Raw genomic sequence first — 21729 nt, forward strand, 5'->3', positions numbered from 1 at the left:
AATTATGGGAACTCTTTGCTATTCCTCCACCCATCAGAACAATTACAGAGTGACTCAGAGGGAAGCCGTTAATATTGTTGACAGGTTGGTGTGAATTTGTCTGAAACCAAAAAGAATAACTTCACATTAATGCTTCATTTTTTCTGTAATTAGGTTTGAAAATCAGGAAAAATGAAGATATTTTGGTAATATTTTACCAAAGAGTGTTTTTTTGTAGAGTGGGAGGAGCTGAGAGTCCTATAGGAGGGCTGAGCTGAGCAGAGCGCAGGCTTCCACATGTTGTCAGCAGCTGGAAGCGCTACAGGAGAGCAGCGCGTCTCTCCCAGAGCGCATGCAGGTTGCCGGAGCGCCACTTTTCTCACTTCATTAGAAACAGCCACTTCAGTTTTGTTTGATTTTTACCACTTGTCAATATTTTGGGATTTTTTTCCCCTCCTAATATTGTTTTTTTTTGCAGCATGACTGCTGCTGCTTTCGCAACAGATTTGACTTGATCCCCCCAAAAGAGACGCCATGGGGGAGTCGTTTACCACCATCATCGCTGAAATTCTCAATTCCACCGACTTGAACAGGATTTTCTTGTGCAACGTGACAAAGAATTTTTCAGAGTGTGACATCGAGAGAAAATTCGAGGACAAAGGTACAATTTAAGTTTTGATTTTTAATCCAAAACGGTGTAAAAAAAAAATCAAATAACTGCTCTGTTACTTGACACAAAGTCCGCATTTAATGCGCCAAATCGACTCAAGCTTGTGTCTAATGAGCAACTGCTTTGGGCATTTTTCCTGCGTCAGTGCGCATTACGCGTATTACGCGCATGGCTCAGGTCTTCCATAAAAGCGTGTGGAGTCAGCGCACACTGGTTGTGCACGGCCAAGTGAACAGGGCTGCATGTGCGCCCTTCAAGGACACGAACAAGAAAGAAATGCATCAGTTTGGAATAATCTGGAGAAAGCTGCAGGAGCCCAAAGGGGGGAAAAGTGGCACACAGTAGCCATTAGTGCTTGATTCACAATTTGATGAATGTCGTGGAGAAGTTTGCTTGAGGGGTGTAAGAGCATTGCAGACTGAGTGAGAAGATGGTGAGTCAAAATAGCTGGCAGCTTGAATTCCGACAGTTGGTGTTTGTGTGTCTCCCAGACATCGACAGGACCGTCCGGATTTTCCTCTACTGCCTGATCTTCCTCCTCAGCTTGCTGGGCAACAGCCTCATCATCGCAGTGCTGGTGAGGAACCGGAGGATGAGGACGGTCACCAACCTGTTCCTGCTCTCCCTGGCTGTGAGCGACCTCATGGTCTCTCTGGTGTGCATCCCCTTCACCCTCATCCCCAACCTCATGAAAAACTTCATCTTCGGCATCGGCATGTGCAAGCTGGTCATGTACTTCATGGGTATGTGCCACGGAAATGTCACCAATAAAGCAGCAGCAAGAGCTGCAATCTGGTTTCAAAGTGTGGAGATTCACTGAAACAAATGATAAAAAGCTGCTTTGTTGCAAATACAAGAAAAATGTTCAATATTATTTTAGTATTAATTTCTTAAAACTTTGGTACTTTATTGTGAAAACTTAAAGCAAAAAGCCTTTTTTTGAGCAAAAAGAAATGATCTTTTTCTGACCAGCCACTGCTATTCTTGCTGCTAGAAATAATTTTTTTAAAGATGTCTTACCAAAATGATCTTTTTCTGGTAAAAAAACAAAACAGATTTGTTACAGTTAAGAGCTCCTTATCTGGGGATTTAAAAAAAAACCTCAAGTGTGAAACACTGAGATTCACCTAAAAAACAGATATGAATAGCAGTTTTATTACAAAAAATTTCAAACATTCAAATATCAAAACATTTTCAATATTATATTAGTTTAAATAACGTAAAACCACTTTATTGTCAAACATTTGAGCAAAATGTAGTTTTTGAGAAACAGAAATGATCAATGTGTGACAAATTAACAATGTATTTGATCTACAAAAGACTATATTTTGTTTTACAAGTAGAAAAACCTAAGCCACTGCTATGCTATCCTTTTTTTAACAAATGTCTTACCAAAAGGATTTTTTCCCCTTTTTCTGGGGTAAAAAAAACAAACTTTTAAAATAATAAAATTGTAATTGCAGTTTAAGAGCTCCTGATGGGATTTAGAAACCCTGATGCTAAAGCTTTATTCTGGTTTCCCAAAAAAACTGATAAAAATAGCAGTTTTTTTATTTTTTTATTTTATAAAATGTTTATTTTGCAAAAAATAAACATTTTCAATACTATATTTGTTTTAATGACGTAAAACTACTTGATGTCAAACATTTGAGCAAAAAGACATTTTTTGAGGCAGAAATTATTAACGTATGAGAAATTATGACCATAATTCCTCGACTTCTACCCTTTTTGGGGGGTTTTTGGGTCTATTTTGCCTATTTAAAACAAAAAATAAAAAAAACGGAAAACCCAAAGAAAAACGTGTAAGACGTCAAAAGATTATAACTTGTATTGCAAGTAGAAAAATGTAGTCGTTTTTTTAAATGCTACAATTCAGTTTTACTAACAGATGTCGCACTATTTTTTTTTCTTTGGTAAAAAATCTGTTATAGAATTTAAAAAAAACGATCATTTTTTTTGCAGTTCAAGGGCTCCTGAAATCTGGGGGGATTTAGTCAGTCAACCTCAACGCCAAACTTTGCTTCCCGGGAGGTCGTGAACCAGCTGAATGCATGAGCGACAATTTTCTGCACCAGAGAAACACATTGTGAAAATAGCTCAGCGTTAGTAACAGATACGCATTTTTCTTTCTTTTTGTGACCTCGATTTGGAAACAGGCAAGAGAGCTGACACATGCGATCAGATCAGCAGCGGAGAAAGACAGACACCTCCAACACAGCAGTCAGCGGCGGCCGCTGCCCTACATACTACCTGCCAGAGATGAGGAGAAATTACAGGCTTTCCCACGATGGCGTTGCACGCTGCAAGGTCCTTTAACCCTTGTGCTATCCTATGACCCCACCCTTAAATCCACAAGGTGGATAAAGGTGGAAAGATTTCATGTAATCCATGGAAACCAGTGAAGATCACAAATCATTGAAGAAAAAAGGTTCAGAGCACTGTCTAGTGGGTCTAGATGACCCAACTCCCAATGTTAACGTGCCTAGGATAGCACAAAGCTTCCTCATGAAAGCTGGATTTGTGGATAATCCTTCAGATTATAGCCATTTCTGCTTCAAAAAAAATGAAAATGAGGAAAATTTGAGAAAACTTTTTGTCTAAACTCCACATGGTCTAAAAACTACCAAATAAAATAAAAGCAAAACCGGCTGTTTTTCTGTGTGTGCCATCGTCAAAACAGCATTTATTTCAACTCGGCGCCCCTTTTCACATCTTCCTCATGTCTGTTAAAAATCTATTTTTTTAATGATGTCAAAGTGCAGCTTTGTTTTACTTTTTGCTCAGAGATATTCACCAGACTCCTGTTCAGTCAGAAATAGTAAAAACACGCCTAAATATGTGACTTTTCTCATAAATTCAAGGGAAAAATATGGAAAGAATATCTCTAAAATGTTATCACTTTAAAAACAAATATGGTTTTACAGTTTACCAAAGAGCAAGTATTTTTGGTCAAAAACAGTCGTAGGGTAGCAATTATAAATGTGTCATATTTTCAATTAAAAAAGACTTTTAATGAAAAAAAAAACACAATAACTGGCCTTTCAGAATAATTTTAATTACATTTTATGGGTAATATGCATTTAATGCTTACTCATGGTAAGATACCGCATGAACAGCAAAATCTGTTGTTTTTTTTCCCAGCATTTGATGCGTTGAAATCAGTCCAGCATGAGAGAAGAACTAGATTTTTTTTCTTCAGACATCTCGGTTATTGGATTCCCTTCCTGGAGTAATGTTCAAATTTGGGATTTTATTTTATCCTTCATTTCTTGAACACATTTGTAGTTTTATGCTTTTTTAAGACAATTGAACCAGCCATGTTCACATCTCCTCTTGGTCTCTTTTTCCATTCATGTCAGTTTTGCAGCGTTTGCATGGCGCAGCAAAGCCATGCAGTCAGAAAAATTCATGGGTTTATTTTTTTACCGATTTATAGAAGCAAGTTCCAAACCAAAAGAAAAAAAGCAGAATGCATAACTATGGATAATATAGATCAAATTAGGGCCTCATTTCTTCCCATTTAAAATAAAAAAAAACCTAAAGATAAAATGCCCCAGAATCATTGTTCTTTTGGTTTTTCACTTCAAATAAGCATCACATGTGATAAGATGATGATGATGATGATGATGATGATGATGATGTGTCACCTCACCATTTCATTTTTGTTCATCCAGGCGTTTGAAATCTTCCATACAGGCAGCTTCAAAGGAGATGAGTCAACGCACTCAGGCACAGGAAAAAGGAAAGAAATGATTCTGATAGATTGACTTGTTTCTTCCTCATCCCCACATTAAGAGTCCACCGGGACCTTTGCAACAAGGTGGAATCGGTACAGGCGATCCATTTATGAATAACGTTTGATCCAATTAACAGGCCCGAAGAGGAAATGCGATTTCAATTTCCCTCTTCACTTCCTGTTGCTGCCTTTAGCCGTACAGGCTGTCTGTCTTTAGGGATTACAGCCTCATTTGTCTGGGTGTTTACCTTACACCTATTTATAGGTTTTATTTTGAAGGACTGCAGTGTAGACACTGTTGTCATTTTAGCTACGTTTAATGTACTAAATAAACAAAAAAAACCTTACTTGATTCACATAACAAAACGTCCTACAGTTAAAGCGATAACCCTAAAAACATGTTTTTCTTTTAAAAGGCGCAAAAACTTGAAGTAGTTACCATTACCTGATAAACTTTGTTGGCTAGGCTACAAAAGAGCACTAGCAATTGATGTAAAATCAACAAAAATGTGACTTAAAGAAAAGGCGCTAGCATCTAAATGCCACAAAGAAAATTAAAATCAATAAAAATGTGATGGTAAATAATCAGCGTTAGCATTTGATAACAAAAATTTTACTGAAATTTTTAAAAACTTGACTCTAAAGACGTCTAGCACTCAATGATGAGTTTAGAGAAATCAACAAAAATTTAGCAGAACATTTGATGCAGAAAAAAAGGCGCTAGCATTGGATGACAAAAATTGTTCTGAAATCAACAAAAATTTGACGCTAAAACAGACTGCTAGCATTTGATTACCTTGTCTTTACTGATATTTAAAAAATTGACACCAAGAAAAAAGCATTTGCATTCAATGGGTAAGGTGTTACGGAATTTAACAAAAATTAGACTTAAAATTTGATGAAAAGAAGTAGCGCTAGTATTTGATGGCAAAAGTTGAATGAAATCAACAAAAATTTCACCTAAAATTTGATGCTAAAAAGGAGCGCTAGCAATGGAGGACAAAAGATTTGACTGAAATCAACAAAATATCAATGCTAAGAAAGAGTGCTAGTACAGTATTTTACTGGAAAAAAAAAATCAACTTTGAGGGCGCTAGCATTCAAGGACAAAAACTTTACTGAAATCAACAAAAAATTGACACTAAAAGAAATTCCTAGCATTTGATTAAAAATGAAACCAAAAAATGACACGAAGAAAAAGCATTAGCATTCATTGACAAAAATGTTACAGAATTCAACAAAAATCCGACCTTAAAATATGATGCAAAGAAAAAGTGTTAGCATTCAATGACAAAAATGATTAAATCAACAAAAATTGGACTTAAATTTTGGATCCAAGAGTGTTAGCATTCGATACCAAAAAGTTACCAAAATTAACTATATTTTGACTTGAAATCTCTGTTTTGCTTTGTTCGTTCAAACAATTTAAAGTATTTTTCAAAATTTTTAAGGCAAATCTTTTTCCACCTTAAGTTACCCAAAAAATGTAGAATTGTACAATATGGGGTAAAATACCTTTTTACATCTAGCATAGTACTACAGAACAGCGTTTCTTTCACTCAGGGGATTTTGTCAGCGACATCTGAAGAACACCTTCTTTGACATACAGCAACCCTTCGACCATTAGCATGATCAAGGTGAATCAGCTGATTCTGATGTGGGAAAACAGCTTCACGCCGTTACAATAACACTTTACGCTAACACCCCATTGCTGTAAAGCGTTGCGTAGCAGCGCAAAGCTGTATTTCTTCGTTTCAGAATTCGCTGGAATGCCACGAATGGCGTAAACAGTTGAAGAAGTGCTATTCGTTTAAGTATGTGTGCTAGCCCTATTTGTTGCAGCGTTAAGCTGCTTGGGATTGCAAGGGAGTGTAAGCTAACGGGACAAAGTGTACACAAACGGATTATGGGAAAGGAGGACGGAGTGACTCCATGTCAAAGGTCCCTCCCACAACTAAGAGGTCAATTTTAAAGAACTCCTGCTGCACTGCAGAAACTATGTCCGAAAAAAACAACACAGGTTGATTGATTCAGGCTAAAAATGGCATAATTGTAATTAAAAGACGACTGAGAACACTATTGACTTTTTGGGTCTATATCAGTGTTTTTCAACCAGTGTGCCGTGGGAGATGGTCAGGTGTGCCGTGGGAAATTGCCCTCATTAACTGATCTAAAACCATTTTCCATCTCCAGGATGTCAGCTCTGTGCATCCAAACAGGCGCTGGTAAAACACTGGGCATTTAGAAATATGAAAGATCATAAAATACTTTTTTCTTTGTGTTTATTTGATTCTATTAAAGACATTTTGATAGGAATGACGGTACCGCGATTTAGCCGCAGCTACAGCTGTTTTTGGAAAAGTCCCGCCCCTTTAACTGTCTCCACCAATCATTCTTGGAGGCTTAATTATACGTCATCAGTCTGACCAATCATAAGTGTAGGGCTGAAACGATTCCTCGAGTTACTCGATTACAAAAATTCCTCGAGGCAAAAACTCTGCCTCGAAGCCTCGTTAAATTCCTGACGCGCACTATACGGGCGGCGCAGGGATTTGATTGTGTCACGGACCTTTTGAATTTAGTTGGCGCGATGGCGGAGAATAGATCTATAAATAAACGACAGAAATTGTCTAAAGTGTGGGATCATTACACACTTAATAAAGAAGAGAACAAGGTGCAGTGTCTCTACTGCAAAATAGAGCTGGCATACCACAACAGCACATCTTCCATGATTCAGCATCTGAACAGAAGACATCTGCGCGACCGCTGGAACCCCTACGCCTTAGGCGCGGGACCCACGCGTGCCACCGGCAGCGAGCCAGTGGCGGCGTTAGCCGCTCCGCGCCCCCTCCGATGCGACCAGCGCAGGCCGCCTCGGCGGGCGGCGAGAGCCCCTAGCTGCGGTATTCAGCTCGCATACCGCAGCTGCATACCTTTCGGCGGACCGCGAGGCTTCTTTAAGCATTGCAAAAATAACAAAAGCATTATTTTTACACGAAATATAAACAATGATAATCATCAAATATGTTTTTCTGATTCTTTTATTTTTAATGGCCTTCCACTTTGGTGTTGTGCCACCCTTTCAAAGTCTTCTGTCCCCTCCCCTATACAAGATGTTCTAGCTCCGCCACTTCTCAAGACCAACTTAAAAACACCAAAAGTAACATTTGCATCAGAGCGGATCTTTAAAATCAAATGCTTGTTCATTTTACAACCACATCATTTTTGTTATGCATTATTTGTTTTGGTCGTTCAAAAACACACACAAATCGTTTTATCCGATTACTCGATTAATCGATCGATCAAGTGCCAGATTAATCGATTACAAAAAGAATCGATAGCTGCAGCCCTACAGAAGTGGTTAAAGTCCTCACTTCCTTGTTCTGATTTTGCTCATAAAGTCTTTCAGTTCCAACAAAAATACCAGCTAAAGCTCGTCTTTAGCGGTGTAGCTTTCCGCAGAATCCGGTATTAGACCGTGGAACAAGTGAACAGAACAATGAAGCTCAGAGAAGCGAGTCTGTCTGCCATCTGCAGCAGTTCTTGCACTACATCTCCCATGTTGCATCGGATTAAAGTGACAGTGTCTCAGCGCACAATGAGTCTTTCCTTAAACGTCTTGAAACCACAACGAACACACATCAAACAGTTTTTAAATCTTAACTTAACTTTTATTAAATCTTTTAGAAAAAACAGCTGCAACTTCCAGCTTTTTCTGCCACAATTATCGCAAAAATGCATGTGAGATTGCAGAGGGACTGTACATTAATACAGACTATGAGTTTCTCCTTTTTTTTTCTTTTGGATGCTGGTGTGCCGCGGGATTTTTGTCAAGGTTAAAGTGTGCTGTGGCTCAAATAGGTTGAAAAACACTTGTCTAGATGACCTGTTCCTTCTTTCCGCAGGGGTAGCTGTGAGCGTCTCCACCTTCAACCTGGTGGCCATCTCTCTGGAGCGCTACAGTGCCATCTGCAACCCCCTGACTTCCAGGGTGTGGCAGACCAAATCTCATGCAGCCAAAGTCATCACCACCACCTGGGTGGCTTCCTTCATCCTGATGCTTCCCTACGCCATTTTTAGTACCGTGGAATCCAACAACAGCCCCATTAAAATGTGCCGCCTGGTGATGCCCAACGACACCAGCTTCCAGTCTTGGTAAGCTGAACACACCTCGCATGTTTCTCAGACTTCCAGGCTGCAAAAAATAGCTGGATACAGGTGGCCGCTCTATTGATTTTTCCCAGCCTCGGCGTCCGTCCAGCAGCCAGTTTTCTGACAACAGATTTCAGTGAAAGAAAACGAATGGACATGTTGTAGATTTGGTCTGTTTGTAGATTGACTTTGTTTTCAAATGAGCCAACATCTGTTTCAAGACATGTTTTTGCCTCATTAGTACAAATTGTTTATTTCCAAATGCGTCCTTCTGTAGGTACGTGTCTCTGCTCTTGGTGCTATTTTTGATCCCCGGCATCATCATGATGACAGCCTATGGACTCATCTCCCTGGAGCTCTACAGGGGAATCAAGTATGAGCTGCCCAAAAGGAAATCTAGTCGAGGTACGAAAATTAAGGTCATCGCAACAAAAAGTCCTTTTTGCTTCAAATGTTTATATAACTCTAACTAGTATTTGGCAGAACTGCTTTTAATCTTGCTCAGATGTCTTAGTTGGATTTCCACAATAATTTTGCTCCAAATATAATTGATTATTGTTGTCTTTGACTGGGTGTTTTTGAAATGTTCTTGTGGCATTTTTCTCATGATAGAGGACATATATGAAGAAAATAAGCCGAATATTGCATTTATGAGCACCGTATTTTGAGCACTAGTGGGCGCACTGTAAATGAACGGTCTAGTTTTGAACTTGTCTTATATAAGACGCACCAAACTTTAAAGCACATTGAGTCAAAAGAGTTAGAGATAAATCTGTCAGTCTGACAGACTTTATTAAATGCGTTCACGATAACTCTAGTACTTGTTTGTGACACACTACTCATTAGCTGCTTTGGAAACGTTAGCCACATTGGAAGCATTAGCCACGTTAGAAACATTAGCCATGGAAGCCACAGCCATGTTGGAAGCGTTAGCCATGTCTGAAGCCTTAGTCACATTAGAGGAGTTAGCCACATTAAAAGCGTTAGCTGCTTTGGAAGTGTTAGCCATGTTTTACATTAGACATTAGAGGCATTAGCCATGTTAGAAACGTTAGCCACATTGGAAGCATTAGCCACGTTAGAAACATTAGCCATGGAAGCTTCAGCCATGTTGGAAGTGTTAGCCATGTCTGAAGCCTTAGTCACATTAGAGGAGTTAGCCACATTAAAAGCGTTAGCTGCTTTGGAAGCGTTAGCCATGTTTTACATTAGACATTAGAGGCATTAGCCATGTTAGAAACGTTAGCCACATTGGAAGCATTAGCCACGTTAGAAACATTAGCCATGGAAGCTTCAGCCATGTTGGAAGCGTTAGCCATGTCTGAAGCCTTAGTCACATTAGAGGAGTTAGCCACATTAAAAGCGTTAGCTGCTTTGGAAGTGTTAGCCATGTTTTACATTAGACATTAGAGGCATTAGCCATGTTAGAAACGTTAGCCACATTGGAAGCATTAGCCACGTTGGAAACATTAGCCATGGAAGCTTCAGCCATGTTGGAAGCGTTAGCCATGTCTGAAGCCTTAGTCACATTAGAGGAGTTAGCCACATTAAAAGCGTTAGCTGCTTTGGAAGCGTTAGCCATGTTTGACATTAGACATTAGAGGCATTAGCCATGTTAGAAATGTTAGCCACATTGGAAGCATTAGCCACGTTAGAAACATTAGCCATGGAAGCTTCAGCCATGTTGGAAGCGTTAGCCATGTCTGAAGCCTTAGTCACATTAGAGGAGTTAGCCACATTAAAAGCGTTAGCTGCTTTGGAAGCGTTAGCCATGTTTGAAGCATTAGCTACGTTGGAAGCATTAGTCATGGAAGCTTCAGCCATGTTGGAAGCATTAGCCACAGTAGAAACGTTAGCCACTTTGGAAGTGTTAGCCAGGTTAGCGTCTTCACAAAACCTGTAATGCACAGCCCTGTTTGCAGCGCCTTAGATAATAGACTGATACTGTAAACAAAAAATTTACTGTGGCTTCACCAACTCCAAACATTGTTAGTAACACATAAAAAACACAGTCTGCACCGCTACACAATAGCATGTTCACAATAACACACAACCATTTTGACAGAGCACCATTTACGTCTCAAAATCTCTTCAACATCAGTAACCAGAAAGAATCCATATGTGAGGTCTGAGCTGGCATCTGGCTCAAAACTGTACGGCTGGATAGCTCCCATATTGCTCGCCATTTTTGTTGCACCGCTAATGCACGGTCGGGGTTTTGAGGGGCTGTTAGCTAGTGGCAGAGCATGTAAACAGATGGATGATGGTACATAGGTGTGGGGTTTCTTTGTATCAAATGACCCACCCACATCTTAAGAGTCAAATCTAATGAACTCCTGCCGCTCTGCAGAAACTATGTTCTAGAAATCGACTGGTTTGTTTTAATTTTGGCTAAGAACGGCTTAATCATAATTAAAAGACCACCGGACCACTTTTACATTAGATCAAAGAATGATTGTTTTTTTTGATGGTCATTTCCAAGTCATTGAAATCCTTTAGGTTTGCATCTCACTTGGCAGCAACTGTTCATTTTTGTATTTTTCAAGGGAGTTTCCAAAACGTCTTTGTGGATGTTCTTTATTCGCTTCCGTACAGACCAGTGACCTCCTGTTGTTTCAGTAATGTTTCAAAACACATTGAAAATGAGCACAAGGAATAATATCCCAAAACTGTCGCAAAGTTGTCTCAAACTGGTCTTCAGTTAGTCTTTGTGAGTCAGGAAGAACAAAAATGCCAATCTGGGACAAATTTGTTGAGCAGTTTGTGACCTAATCTGTGATTGCATAAAGGATAAATACTTAAAATAATAAGATTTTGCCTAAATTATTTTGGTTACGTGTTTACCTTTTTCAGTTAGCACCAAATTATTTGGATTTTGTGCAATACTTAGTAAAAATTGTCAACAATTTGCACAATCTTTCTTAAAATCTCAAGTTTTATGCTGTGATGGATATCCTTGATGGTTTTTTCCCCATGATGCTACTCATTTATGTGGTATGCACCAGCCCCTTCAGCCTCAAAGTAGCCACACAGCATGAAGCTGCACCCCTGTGTTTCCTGTTTGCAGCTTCTGAACATAACAGACTCATTTCATCAGAGGACAGAGTGCGTCTCCAGGAATGAATTTTCCTCTTGAGATGCTGCAAACTGGAGTAGCATCGGCTTTCAGCTCAAGATAATGTCCGGTTTTCTGTATGACATAGCAGTGTGCTCCCGTAGTGTTTTAAGTGTTTAGACAGATGAAAATGTACTTTTGTGTTTCAATTTATTTATTTTTAAATCCTTTTCTCTCTCAGATAGACAAAGCAGCACCGGCAGCATTAAGCCAGGAGACAGTGATGGCTGTTACTTGCAGCCATCTAAAAGGAAAAGCCTAACGTTGGGTTCGGGTAGCTTTGGCAGCTCCAGCGGCAAACAGGCGGTGGGGCGGGTGAGCTGCAGCAGCTCTGTATCCAACCTGATGGCCAAGAAGCGCGTCATCCGCATGCTCCTGGTCATCGTCTTCCTCTTCTTCCTTTGCTGGACCCCCATCTTTGTGGTCAACGCATGGAAGGCTTTTGACATGGAATCGGCCCACCGCCACCTGACGGGCGCACCCATCTCTTTCATCCACCTGTTGTCCTACACGTCGGCCTGCGTCAACCCCATCATTTACTGCTTCATGAACAAGCGTTTCCGCCAGGGCATGTTGGCCACGTTCACCTGCTGCGGTTGCTTCAGGAAGACAAGTGAAAGGAGCAGCAGCTTGGGGAGGTCTGCTGGAAGCAGAACCATTAGGGAGGAAGCCAGCAGATGGAAACCGGGGCCAAAGACCCCCGAGGAGAATGGTCATACTCCTCCAAGCGGAGCGAGCACTCGCTTTACCTACAACTGACAAGCGTAAGTCAGCCTGGAGAGAACTGACTTAATATGACCACGTGACTGTAAGTGCAAGGGAGTCTGTGGTGTGTTTCAAAGTCCTGACAGTTCTTACACAACACGTTTATGAGCAGACATGTTGCTTTAGCATGGTGTGACGTGATGTGTGTAAAGCTGAAGTATACATTTAATGCTTTTAAGAGCAGATCAACATGGCCAGATATTTCTAAGTCAGACTCCGACTGTCTTTTGTGCAGTAAGTTACTATTAAGCATTCCTTTCATTGACTGCATGTGAGAACTGGACAAAGTGACTCCTCCCCCCTCGCTTTCCAAACAGGAAGTACCCGCTGGTTTCAAAAGCTAAAATCCTATAGACTTTTATAGAAAAATAAACAGCTATTAGTCAGTCATTCTAATTGTCGGAATAACTATTCTTGCTCTGCTACCTTTTTTTTTTTTTAAACACGTTTTTGATAATCCTTTTTTTTCTGTAGTGCAAGTTATAAACTGACAAAACAGATGCCTCAGTGAAAGTATGTGTTCTGATGTCAAACATCCGTGCAGTCCAAATTCAAGCAGTGGGGGTGTAAACTTCCAACAAGCTCACTCCTGATTGGCAAAAGTGGTTGCCATAGAAACATTGACCCAGAGCAACTCGTAAGAATCACTGCTTTCTGACAACGTCTGGCTCCAACATGGCGACATCTGTTTCACCCAAAAATTGCAACTGAATAGAATTTATTTCATTGGAGCTGGAAGCAAGTCATTTTCTACTCATTCAGTCTAGTTCTCAAATTCAGTAGCCATATGATATATTTTACTATGGAAATGTTGAAAACATATTGACTTTTTGTGTCTATATTCATATTTTTACCACTTATGACAGTTCTCATTTGGGTTGAGCGCTTAAATCCTGCCTGATGTCAAACGACGGTTTAGGAGACAGCAACAAATATGGAAGAAATTTAAAACTGAACTTTTAGGCTGATTTGACATTCAGGTTGCAGTTCGATCTTTCAGCTAGCTTAATTGCGACACATCATGTGTATCCCTGAACTGTAGCTTTTCTGTCATCAGAGAGATTCTTCCCTGAGTCATTGTCAACAGGAGTCTTTTTCTTTTTTGTTGGGGCGTTTAACGCCTAAATGTCCACAAACTATCAGATTGACAAGCAGCGAGGACCTGTACTGGCATTAGCGCTAGCCTGAAGTTCGCGATTCAGGAGCGAGAAAGCTTTAAGACACTTCTTAAAAGTGTTGGTTTACGCTTTCAACACTTTTAGGAAGTGATTCTGAAAATATGCGGTTGAAGTACCAGTACACAGTCTCACCTGCAGAACAGGCAGGAATAATTCTAAAGCAGCTAAGCTAACAGCTAGTAAGGTTTTCAAATTCTGCCAAGTAAGCACATATGAATCATGAACAAATACACTCTGCACAACCTTTTTGTCAGTTACACAGGCAACCGGTGTGGTTAATAAAATGTATTGACACAGTAAATAAATATGTCTACTGAGGAAACATTAGCTCTACAAGACGTGTCAGAGCACATGACATAACATGTTCTGAGTCAACCGTCTATGGCTTTCTGTACTTGTTTATACCCATTATATAATAACTGTGTGAAGAGGTCTGTATACTCAAGAATAATGAAGGCTAAGAAATGTTGTGGGCTAACGCCTGGTTTGCTTAACGGTTATAAAAACCAGTTAAATAGAAGGAAAGGAATTAGCTTAAAAATAATGTAAAACCTATATCAAAAATGTTTATAATGCTTTTACATTTGACAACTAAAAGGTTTACAGCTATTTTACTTTTGTAAAAAAAAAAAAAAAAATTGTAAAAAAAAAAAAAAAAGAGAAAACCCTACCTTTCTGCTTTTCTGCAATTTTTGTTAACCGTTATTAAACTTTAGCTACAAGTCTACAACTTTTTATTTTTTACACATTTTTGTAAAATAATTGTACACTAACCTGTTAAACTTTACAAAACAGAAAAAATATTAATGCACCTTTAGGTGTCAAATGTCGTTTAACCTCCAACAATTGGGATAAAAAGGTCCATTCCAGAGCTTCAAAGCAAAACTAGCCGCTGTACAAACAGGTTTGTCCTTGAACTTGTGTGTGTGTGTGTGTGTGTGTTAATGTACCTATGGGACTTCTAACACCTGCAACTAACTCTTCATAGAGTGAATTCATGTCATCGCTGGCCTGACTTCCAGATTTTTCCTGTTAAATATAGCAGCATTGATGTAGCATCTTTTTTTTGTTTGTTTTTTTTTCCTTGTTTCTCCAAGTAATTTCTATGTTCTGAACATCCATTGCTCTAGTTTCTGATGGTCTTGATGGAAAATGATGTATTTTGTTCTGTGTTGCGTGATAATCTGCCCATTTTAGACAAATAATTGAATGTAGAAAGATAATTCCAGTGATGTAACTGACTTGTAATGTGCAGACCCCGGGCGAAATAACTCATTCCCTTTTAACAGCTGTCATAAAAATGGACCTAAAAGGACAGAGGGACTCTGGTGGTGCTTCTGTCGTGCCCACGGCTTAGCTCGCCTTTACCCCAGCAGCCACTGTGGGGGCAAAATGGAATATATTTAATATATTAAAACCAGGGGGACACGTCTGGGTCATTCATTCGGTTGTTTTTCTTTTCTTTCTGCAGCAACCCACAGTGGAGCAGGAAAAAAAATTAAAAAAAGAAGAAATGCTTCAGCTGCAATTAAAAAAGAACACACACAAGAGTGTTTATATCACTTTTTTTATTTTTAATTTCTTCTTTTTATGCCAATATTGCAAGTTGTTTTCTTCTTTTAATGACATACAGATTTGAGCATGATCTGGAGCTGCAATATGTACAAAAAACAAACTAACATATGTTATAAAAAACAAACAAACAAACAAACCGTCCCCTTTGTTTTGACATTATTGCTAAATGTTACAAACGGCACAGGTTTCTATTAGCAACCCTTTTGAGCACTGAGTATACTACCACAATGACACCTCAGCTTACCATTTTACTAGAGTAATACACAGATACAGTGAGACGTTAGAAATAGTGGAAAAGAGGAGTGGAGGCGGCAGGAGAGGACGGGAAACCAAAGAAAGATGAGCAGAAACCGACCAGAAGTCGTTCCAAAATAAAGACAGGAAAACTACATCTAAAGACAAACAATGATGAAGTCAGCGTGAAATGTGTGAGAAATGTGTCGACGTTTTAAGGAGAAGTAAGGCTGAGAGCGACAGAAGGGCTCCACACTCCTTTTTTTTGTCTTTTTAAAGCTGCCTCTCACTCGGTTTAGTTCAGCAGTGCATGAAAACTACATTATAAAAGACATTTGGCATATTATTGGATACATACATTGTTCAGAGCTCATGAAAACACACACCCACACACACACACGAACAGCTGCTTGTTTTATTTGTAATTTTTTGGGGGAGATGTAAAAAATATATATATAAAAAAGAAAAAGACGAATAAAAACAAAAACAAAACAAACAGAGTAAAAATGCTAAAGAAATGGCATCTCTATAAAAAGCTCTGTTGCCGGGTTAGTATTAATACAATGTGCACTTTGAGAAGGCATGTAACATGTGACAGCCCCTGCCCCCCTCCCCCACACAGACCCCCTACCTTTATACCTATCCTCTCACCCCCCCTCATGTGCACATGAGGAGAAACAAAACCTGTAAACGAGCTCCGATTGTCAAGAGTTTCAGCGGATGAGACAAAGCTGCTCCGGTTAGCGGGGGGGTTAGAGGCAACATGTAAACAATCCTCATCCCCCCCCCCCCCCCCACACACACACACGCACAGACACACACACCTAAACCTTTGACTGCATAAGAGAACTGGACTGAGCAAGTGTGATACCAATAAATATAAAAAAAAGGCTAACCGAATTTTTTTTTTCTTCTTTAGCGATATGGGGGTTGCCATTTTGGAGCCAGGCGTCGTCAGTAAGCAGTGATTGGTCAGAGTCGACGTTTCTATGGCAACCACTCTTGCCAGTCAAGTGTTTTGAGCGTTTGATGTGACACCACATGCTGTCATTGAGGCATCTGATTGGTCGGTTAATAACTTCAATAATTCGCACTAGCGAAAAAATGTGGTGGTGGGGGTGGGGTGGGGGTTCGGATTAGCAAGAACATGTTTAGAGCAGAAAGGAGACAAATGCCTTTCTTTTCTCTATCAAAGTCTTGGATTCTTGGAACCGGCCAAGTGGGCGGGGCCACTCCAGTTCTCATACACAGTCAACAGTCTAAACGGAGGGCTTTTCTAGGGGGGGGGGGGGGGGGGGGGGGGGGGGTGCGCTAACGCTGCATCGCTTTGAGGAGGTGCTAGAAATCTGCAGTTTTTCAAGGCCTTGGACCTGCAGCGTAAAGGGTTCAGTCGGACAAGAGCTTAACAAGCGCCACTTCTGTTGGTTTTTGTTTTTTTTTCTTTTGTTGTTTTTTTAATGCTACACCTTGAAGCCCTCCGCCTCTGTTGAAGCAAACAAAACAAGAAAAAAAGAAGCAGCGGCTAGAATGTTCTGTTCTATTTTCTCACACAAAAACAAGGGGAGACTTTGTACCAATAATTTAAAAAATATCATTACAATATAAAACATTGAACATTAATGACAAACAGGTGGGCAAAGATGATAGAATTTTTTAAAAAAAGTGTGGGGGACGACATCATTCTTTCTCTTTTGTGAGAAGGGGCGCAATCCTTTTGTGTTCCTATTTTCCAAAGGTAATGAATGACATTTGGGAAAGACTTGTGTTATCAGACATTCAAGTTATTGTATTTTTTTTTTACCTCAAAACCATTGTCTACTGTGGTACAAGTATTGCCTTTGAATGAAAGACCCCACCCCCCACCCCCACCCCCCCAACTGCGAGCAGACATTTGGATCCCGGTGGAAGTCGGACTCGGTTTCCATGACGATTTGCTGGCTGGTGATCGAGTGCTCAGGCGAACCAAAAACAAAACGAAAAAAAAAGGTATTAAAAGTAAAACAGAAAAGGTGACATGACCTGTACAATATTGCTGTTCGGAAACACTTTTTTCTTTTCTTTTTTTTTTTAAATAACACACTTAGAAGGCCTTTTTTCCGTTTCCACAGGAGGGTGCAGTCGCCAGAAATGAGTGCAACTAGTCGGACAGGAAGAGTTCAAAACACGCGAGGAACCACAGGAGATTCCCCAGACAAGGCTCACGAGTGTTTCCAGCGCTCGCAGGAAAACTTGTACCAACATTTGAGAAAGAAAAACTGAAGAAAAGACAATTTTTGGGAGAACTGCTGAAGCTGCGGCGGATGAACGCAAAGGCGGCAGAGCTCCTGTGACAGGAAGTGAGGCGTTGCTTTTGTGCTACGCACAAGTAAACAGCTGATAAGAACTTTTTTGTGTGTGATTTCTCTTTAAGGCCACATTCAATTGAAAACTTTCCATCTTCTTTTCTGGGTTTATTTTTATTTGACTTTTTCTGGAAATCTTTCGGATATAAATGCCACCGGAAGTAGAGCTGGAAGACGCCGCCGTTCGAGTTTCACTAGTTTGACAGGCGAGCAGTGAGCGACAGAGCATGTGGCTGGTTTAAGTGAACATACAGTACTAAGGCTATCCTTTTGAAGTCAACCACAATGCTGCAAAATGCTAAACCCACTTCTTTTTTCTTCTTTTCGGAACCACACAAGTCTTTTTTTTCTCCTACAAATTCTGCAGATGTTTTGACAGAGTATTTAGGGCCGCCATAAAAAGAAAGAAATAAATACAAGAGCTGTACAAGAATGAGAACAATGTCGTCATTTGACAAGAATAAAGCCGTGAAATATCACTTTTTAAAAAGTCAAACATTTAGGACAAGTCATAAAATTATGAGGAAAACGGCTTTAAATCTACGTCGTACTATGAAAAAAAAAATAGATTTAAGAGAATCAAGTGAAACTGGTTTTTAAAAGTCATATTATTACAAGAATAAAGTTGATTTATAAAAGAAAATACGAGAATAAAGTTATTATAAAAAGATATAGAAAAGATTATAGGAAAAGTCGTAATTTTACGAAAATAAATTTGTATGAGTAAAAGAGTCAATATTTAACAATGTAAGTATGAGACGTAGAAAAGAATTTCAGAAAATAATTCTTGCTCCACAAGGAGTGGATTTCCAGCGGAGGCAATGCTTCAATTTGATAGATTCAGGCTCCAAAGGCATTATGGGACATGGATTCCTCTGATCAGGTGATGATATAACATGGTGATCATCATTACTTTTCTTTGAGAAAGAAAGATTTTCTGTTGTTGTAATATTCAGACTTTTTTTCACATTCATTTTCGACTAATCTTCTCATAATATTGTGACTTTATTCTCATAAGATTTCAATTTTTTTCCTAATATTACAGCTTTATTCTTGTAAAAAAATTTCACAAAACGACTTTATTCTTGCAAAATAACTTTTTTCGCATAATATAATGGCTTCAGTCTCACGTACAATTCAGACTTTTTTCTTTTACCTCGACTTTATCCTCGTAAAATTCCAACTTTTTTCTTTCTTTCATAAATGTACGACATTATTCTGGTGAATGTATTTCTTCTTCTCCTTTTGTTGCGGCCCTTCTGCTCTATGGTTAGATGTAGCCGTGGCTCCATGTCAGACGTACGGCTGAGTCGACTTTCCAGGAGCGCACACAAGAGTATTGCAGGCAAGGCAGAGGCGTTGCTTAAAGCTTTTTTTTCTTTTTTAAAGACTTCATAAAACCAATGATTAAAAAAAAAAAAAGAGCCCCAGTGAGGTTTTTCCCACCCAGCCCCCAAAAGCAAAACCGAGCAGAAGAGAAAATCCGAACGGTTTCAACACACAGAAGGAGAAGCAGGTGGTTGTGTTAAGGTCACTAAGAACACACAGGCTGGGAGTTTGGACCAGAGAGAAGAAAGTCAAACAACAAAAATAACAAAAAAGAACCTTGACACCCAAGCTCGGAGGAAGAATAGAAACTATTTGGTAACAAAAGTGTACTATATGTTTAATATAAAAAAGGTATGGAGAAAAATGTACCTTTACTAAAGCTTATACAGGATCATTGGTCCATAAAAACTATGTTATGGTCACGTTTCCACGTGCGTCCCTCTGCGTCCTCGCTTTTTCCTTCAACAACAACACAACCGGCCTCCTTTAAGGGGGTCCGGAGAAATCCGGAGGAGGTGGGGGGTGTGTTTTTTGGTTTGGGGGTGTTGTTGTTGCGGTTTTCTCACAGCGGAAGGAAGGTGCTGGTGCTCTGCGGGAACGGCGCTCGATCCGAACACCAGGACGAGTCGGGCGGGTCCTTAAAGTAACCATAGGAGAATGTGGTAGTGGGGGCGGGGCGGGGAGGCGGGGATCAGTGGTGCCACGCTCCCCGATGGTCCTTAATCCCCGCCGGGCTTCAGCTTCCAAAAATGCAGCACTTTAGAGTGAGACAGTTTGCTTCTTCTAGTCTTTATATGCCTTTCTAGCATATCGGCTCTCAAGGCAAATGGGCCCCCCCCCCCCCCCCCCCCTCGCCGGGCGTTAGGATACCACGGCGGCGGCGGTTGAGGACGACGAGGTGACTCCCCCGCCGGAGGTGCTGTTGGAGCCGTAGACACCGGCCTCCTGGCCGCCGCTGAGCAGACTGGAGTTCCCAGCCCGCAGGATGGCCCCGGCGGCGCTGCAGTGCGGCCTGGGCCCCGGCTCCGGCGTGTAGGTGAAGGTCAGCGTGGTGGAGTAGATGATGCCGTCGTTCCTCACCAGCGTGACGGGCACCTGGACGGGCTGCCGCACCCAGCGCCAGCCCTCGCGGAAGGCGGAGATGTCGGGAACCACGCACAGCATGCTCTCTGCGCACCTGCAGTGGTGAGACGGGCGCGGGAAGGAGGGGGGGGGGGGTCAGATTCAGAAGCGGGCGCCGCGAGAATCCCGCTCCTCCGGTTCTAGCACCTGTGGCTGTGCCCCTCACAGTCGGCTTCCTGAACTAATCTGGCATCATTTATGTTCTGTCAACAGGCGTGAAAACCACCTTCAGACCTTTTTTCTAAACCAATCTTTTTATTTCAAGGACGTTGGACTTTGATTTTAGTGTCTATACACCACTTTACCGTGGAAACTGGAAGCCCCTGACATGCGAATGGTTTTCGGTGTGAACATAGCCTCCTTCTTTTGGATTTTTGAACATTTTCAGCTTCTTTCTCACCTCGTTTTCTTCCATAAAATCAGAGTTAAGCTTCAGCTTAGGAGCAGCTCTGTGTGGCCGACTGCTGATCTGCAAAACCTCAAACTGCTCCTCCATCCGTCAGGAGGAGAACAGGAGCCCTTGGAGCCCTGTGGGGTTCTTGCTGATTCTGGTTCTGCACCCGCTCAAAAAGGACCCACCTGTACATGGTCTCCGCCTCCACGTCTCCGAACCAAACCCGCAGGTTTGGGGTGAAGTTCTGCCCCGTCAGCTCCAGCATGGCGACGTCCCCCCCGCCGTTCAGCTGCGGGCGGCAGACAGAGGAAGCGGCGTGAAGCTGCGTGTGCAGAGCGGCATTGGGGGCGGAGCCTCTCCCCCGCCTTACCTGTAAGCTCTCCACCACAGGCACAGGGGTGACAGGCGAGTGGACAGGGCCCATGCCCTCGTAGAAGGTGTATTCGGCCTTGTCCGTGCTGATGATTGTCCAGGAGGCGCCGTCGTTGATCATCTCCTTGTTCGGTTCCTTTGGGCATGGAGTGGCCTGTCGAGGGGAGGAGGAGGGGGGGGGGGGGGGAATAAAGGAAATTGACGGAAATCTTAACATATGTTCAAAGGAAGACGAAAAGCAGGAGGGCAGGAGAGGAAAATCACTTGAAACTGGATGATCCTTTCTTGGGAAAGGCACAGGTACATGCGCTCCGTGTCCTTCAGGTAGAAGGCACACTTGTGGAGCTGGGAGACGGGATCGTCGGCGTCCAGCAGAGCGGTCTGCTTGTCCACCTTTCGAATGATCTGAGGGAAAATTACAAAAACACTAGAAGTCAGTGGTTTGTAGATGGAAGGAAACAAAGGAAGATGGAGGGATTTGGAATTGATGAAAAGGACAAAACGGAACATAAAAGTGAGCACAGCGGATCATCAGCGGATGATGATGAGGATGAAGGTGTTATGAATTCGTGGGATGGTTGGAGGTGCGTGTACCAGTCTTGGCAGAGCCATCCCCGTCACGGAGCAAACCAGCTTCACTGTCTGGCCGTAGTGGATGTAACCGTCTCTCACAGTGAACTCTTCTCCTTCTGACTCTTCATCGTCCACTAGAAACAGGGAGGAGGAGGAGGAGTGTCAGTGCTGCAACCAAACATCTTTAAGGAAG

The 21729-nt window shown here is 41.2% G+C and overlaps 2 protein-coding genes across 2 annotated transcripts in view; one reads left to right on the forward strand and one right to left on the reverse strand.

Annotated features, from left to right (window-relative positions):
* Positions 1 to 257: 257 nt before the first annotated feature.
* On the forward strand, positions 258 to 15038 carry cckar (cholecystokinin A receptor). Its single transcript, XM_004079897.4, has 5 exons — positions 258 to 640; positions 1141 to 1392; positions 8291 to 8540; positions 8815 to 8942; positions 11834 to 15038. Exons 1-5 carry the CDS (start codon positions 514 to 516, stop codon positions 12409 to 12411), a joined length of 1335 nt encoding a protein of 444 aa, XP_004079945.2. The 5' UTR covers positions 258 to 513; the 3' UTR covers positions 12412 to 15038.
* Positions 15039 to 15151: 113 nt separating this feature from the next.
* Positions 15152 to 21729, reverse strand: part of rbpj (recombination signal binding protein for immunoglobulin kappa J region) — a 53162-nt gene continuing 46584 nt past the window's right edge. The window contains exons 7-11 of the mRNA XM_023965818.1: positions 21558 to 21670; positions 21228 to 21368; positions 20962 to 21117; positions 20777 to 20880; positions 15152 to 20252 (exon numbers count right to left, since the gene is read on the reverse strand). Of these exons, the coding sequence (XP_023821586.1) occupies positions 19937 to 20252; positions 20777 to 20880; positions 20962 to 21117; positions 21228 to 21368; positions 21558 to 21670 (830 nt within the window). The 3' untranslated portion in view covers positions 15152 to 19936. The remainder of the gene's footprint in view (positions 20253 to 20776; positions 20881 to 20961; positions 21118 to 21227; positions 21369 to 21557; positions 21671 to 21729) is intronic.

This window comes from Oryzias latipes, chromosome 18 (genome assembly GCF_002234675.1).
Source record: "Oryzias latipes chromosome 18, ASM223467v1".
NCBI lineage: Eukaryota > Metazoa > Chordata > Actinopteri > Beloniformes > Adrianichthyidae > Oryzias > Oryzias latipes.